The sequence below is a fragment of the Eurypyga helias genome, unplaced genomic scaffold (genome assembly GCF_000690775.1).
Source record: "Eurypyga helias isolate BGI_N326 unplaced genomic scaffold, ASM69077v1 Scaffold46868, whole genome shotgun sequence".
NCBI classification, from domain to species: Eukaryota; Metazoa; Chordata; class Aves; order Eurypygiformes; family Eurypygidae; genus Eurypyga; species Eurypyga helias.
In genome coordinates this window covers 774-5,176 of record NW_010265874.1, presented here as the reverse complement: position 1 = coordinate 5,176, position 4,403 = coordinate 774, and the positions used below count along the sequence as shown (strand labels likewise).

The 4,403-nt window shown below is 49.7% G+C and overlaps 1 protein-coding gene across 1 annotated transcript; it reads right to left on the bottom strand.

The window, feature by feature from the left end:
- Nucleotides 1-682: 682 nt before the first annotated feature.
- CHGB (chromogranin B (secretogranin 1)) lies at nt 683-3,954 on the bottom strand (the record flags this gene model as incomplete). The annotated part of the gene is made up of 2 exons (XM_010156879.1): nt 683-768; nt 2,189-3,954. Coding segments are annotated over 2 exons (1,852 nt in total), but the record flags the coding sequence as incomplete, so codon positions are not given.
- Between the last annotated feature and the right edge of the window lie 449 nt (nt 3,955-4,403).

The following is a 4,403-nucleotide window of genomic DNA, read 5'->3' as shown; positions in this document are numbered from 1 at the left end:
ACGCGCGGGGGTTAGATCAACGGCCGAGCCCGAGGGAGCGGCGAAACCAATCCCGTACTGCATTGAACTCTGAAGCAGCACACGCGTTCCAAACCAACAAGCATCCATTTGGTGTCGCAACCTCTCTGCTTCCTCAACAATTTCCAGAAATCAGTAACTCACAGGGCATTTCTGAGTTGCGGGAGCAAAGCAACTGGCATTCCTTCTTGCCTCTCGTGCTCCTGCTGACTCAGAGGCACAGGCAGGTGCCTTGGAACTTGTAAATAACACGGGTGAACCACAAGTCAACATCCTGTCCACAACCTATCCACCTGCCCCCGCTTACTTTGCAGTAACCCAGCCGGTCAAACAAGCGAGAAGAAAGTTTGGCCCACGATCAAGGGGGTTTATTATTTCAAATTCAGACATACTTCTCGAGAGCGCCGACGCGAGTATTTGCACAAGCATATTCAAAATACCCACCCTGCGTGAGAGACTGTAATACCAAAATCCATGCTATCCAGATCTTAAGAGCAGCAAATGAAAGGCATTTCCAGCGGGATGAATCACGGCACTACAGCAGAGCGTAAAGAGTATTTCCTGGTGTCAGGGCAAACAGCAATCCAGGGGCAATGAACCGACCACAGAACAGAGGTATCGTGCGCACAGCTACACCGAGCTTTGAGACACCCAAGCAGATCACCTTCGACCTCTCCCGTTGCCATTAAACTTCTCGGCGATTTTCTGCAGCTCCAAATCCATAGCGGCCAGGTTTTCCAGTTCTTTTTCCTGTGAAAACGCATAAAAAGCATTCGCAAATCCAGTAACGTCGGCAAACGTTCTGTTACGTGAAAATGAGAGACAAAGACCGTTTCGGAAGCGGGTATCTCCTGCCTCTTACCGGTCCCTGACTGGTGGCTGGGCGGGAGGCGTTAGCAGTGCAGCAGGTGCTCTGGAGGTTGGTGCAGGTTCCTGCTTTTAACCGTGTTCGGGCTGGAGGAACTCTCACAACACTCACTCTGAGCGCTGGCCCTGGCTACGGCTTGATCGTTTTTTAGCTTTAAAGCACCGTTACCTGGTGACCTCCTGCTGTCTCACAGCTCCTGCCCCCACGGAGCGCAGTCCCTTCCGCCCAGGCGAAGACCCTTGGGAGGTCACAACCTTACGGTCACAGTGGTTCAGGCCTGTGACATGCAGCCAACCCAGGGACCGACAAGAGGAACACCTCCACGTGACCGGATGCGAGGGGGAAAATTACGCGCCCAACTCTTGGTTATCGTGACTTGCTAACGTCATTTAACCTCTATAAATTACTATTAAGCTTCCACTGCTCCCAGCCCAGCTTTGTGCAATACAGTGACAGACAGGAGCAGCATCTAGCTGATGGGTGCAGACTCAAGTTTTCCTGGATGCGGAAGCAGAACAGGAAGTCCAACGAGAAGAGGGTTCACATACATGGGAACTACACAGGTAAATCAGGTGTGCAAGTGCAAGCCGTGTTCTGCTCTGCAATTACAGCTGGGAATTCAGAGGACAGCCAAATTTCACTCTTAATTTCAGCTGTACATGTTAAACAACCCGACAGACCAAGCCGTGCTTGCTAATTACCTCTCTGCTCCTGCTGCCATGGGCATCTTTGTTTTATTAGTCTGTAAGACTCTAGAGGGAGAGGTGGGGCTTTGGGTTGGAAGGGACCTTAAAGACCATCCAGTTCCAACCCCCCTGCCATGGGCAGGGACACCTTCCACTAGACCAGGTTGCTCAAAGCCTCATCCAGCCTGGCCTTGGACACTTCCAGGGATGGGGCATCCACAGCTGCTCTGGGCAACCTGTGCCAGTGCCTCACCACCCTCTCCGGGAAGAGCTTCTTCCTGATATCCAATCTAAACCTCCCCACTTTCAATTTAACCCCGTTAATGTCCTGTCACTACAGGCCCTTGTAAAAACACCTCCTCTCTCCTCCTGTCTTGCAGCAGACAGAAGTGAATGAAGAGGCACGTACTGTCTTTAGTTTTCAAACTGTGCCCTGGGGTAGCTCCACTGAATTCATTCAAAGAAAGTGGATTTTTAAATCCCTGGGGATCTGGCTCTCGCTGTGACTTAATCTCGTTTGCACACACAGTTTACCAGCCGCCTTGGGAAAGGATTTAGAAACGTGCAGGTCACGTCAGCTTCCCCTAGCTTTTCAGAGAAACCCTTGTACACATACCTTCTCTTCTGTTAGAGGCCTCTGTCTCAGACTCCCTCTGTCATTCCCGATTACATGACGTTTTTTCATGTCTTCTCCAGAATTGTACAACTCTAGGAATTCAGCTGATTTCTTCCTGTAATCTGCAAGTTGTGCAAGTTGATCCTTCTTGTTGTATTGCCTTTTCATATCGTATCTCTTCATTTTGCCAAGACTCCTTTTCTTGCTTTGTCCGTGGTTCAGAGCACTTAGGATTTGCTTTTTCTCCCACCATTCATAGTCATTATAGTAAGGGAAAAACCTCTTCTTGTTCAGGGTGGGTCTGCCTTCCTCCCTGCCCTCCAGAAGCTGCTTTCCTGCGCTGTCCCTTTTCCCAGAGCGCTGGTTTTTCCACCACAGCAGTGGGTAGAAAGGGCTGTAGGATGCTGGCATTCTCTTCTCGTTCTCTGCAGGAAGATGGCTTCTGTACTCCTCCCTCTCTGCGTATCTTCCCTCCTCCATATTCTCCTCTTCATTTTCCATCTGATCGCTGCTGCGATGCTCCTCTTCTGCTTCCTCCTCCTCACTGTTGCCAGGATAGCGCTGCCCTATACTGTCCTCAGGGCTGTAGGGTCTTCTGGCCTGCCCTTGGCGCTCCTGAGCGTGCGCTTTCAGTGACCTTTCATCTTCGTTGTCCCACAGGCGGTATCTCCCTCCAGCATGCTGCTGCTTCTCCTTGCTGTCTCTGCTGAGATACCTGTCCAGCTCTTCCTCACTGTCACCTCCAAGATACGTCCTTCCCTCCGAACGGTACCCCCTCACCTCCTGCGAGCCATCATGGCGGCTCCTCTCCTCACGCCATTTCTCGTTACCTTCTTCACTGTGTCGATGCCTCTTGTTTTCTTCTTCTTCGCTGCTCTCTTCACTCTGCTGCCACCTTTCTCTGTGCTCCTCACTTCCCTGGTCCACACGCCTCTTCTCCTCCTCCTCTGCAGGCCCGTGCTTCCCATGATAACCACTCTTCTCCTCACGCTGCTGCTCAAACTCATGATGTTTCTGATGGCGGTTCCTTTTGTCCCAGAGATGGGCCTCCTCTGTCTTTGATTCCTCCGCTATTTCCTCTTTCTCACCACCACAGCCCCTCTCCTCTTCAGAGGGGTCACCCATTCTGTGCTTCCCATGGGAACATTTGGGTTTGTATGGTTGCTTCTCCTCTGCTTCTTCACTCCCTTGAGATTCTTCACGCTCTTGCTGATGGGAGAAATCATGTTCCTCAGACTCATGGTAGTATTTGTCACTTCTTTCTTCCTCTGCCTCTCCCTCTTCACCTTCATGGATTCTTTTGTAAGGGCTCTGCACTCCCTCACCTGAGCGCCAGCGGCCCGCGGAGCCCTGATCAGGCCCGTGGGGGAACTCCTCTGTGCTTGTGCTTCCAGGGTGGGACTTGGTGTTGAGAACAGCATGCTCCACCTCTTCGCTGTGATGCTCGCTCTCTTCGCTTTCTTCTTCACTGGGGTAGCTCCTCTCCCCCTCTCTTCTCATTTCCTGATGGCGTTCCTTTTCTTCCATAGGAAGCCTCTCCTCTTGAATAGGGGTGTGGTGCTCATCCTCCTCCTCCTTGCTTTTCCCTTCCTCACGAGCAAGTTTCTCCTCATCACCTCCTTCACCGTACTTCTTAGGTTCCTCTTCTGCCTGACTCCGTTCTTTCTCCACACCCCCGGTACGACGTTTTTCCATCTCTCCTGGGTCCTTCCAATGCCTCACTTCAAGTTGCTCGTTTTCGCTTCTCTCCCTCTCATTTCTACCACCTGCAACAACAGGATCAGTGTAACGAAGTAATCCAACTCTCCACTGAACCGTTACTTCAGTTTAAACAGGTAACTGGATTCCCAAAGCAGCACAAAGATTTGGACAGAATTAATATTTTAATTATGCTTCCAAAATTAGTCATTTTCTAATATTATGTATGTTTGCCTGGAAAAGCATTAACTAATTTTCATTTAATTAGGCATTTTAAAAGTTCCACTGCAATTCCCAGAACAATTTTTTCTCTTTGGCTTTTTAATTTGGTTTTCTGTGAATTAAATCAACTCTCATTCCCATTAAAAATCCATGGGATCTGGAGCTGTGTTCAGTTCTCTGAATGCCCGACCTTATCTATCACATACGCTTATTCACAAAAAAAAAGACAACCATCTATTTCAAGCTACTTGAAAATATCTGGAGCTTTTAGCCAATTTTAAAGTTCTACATTGAC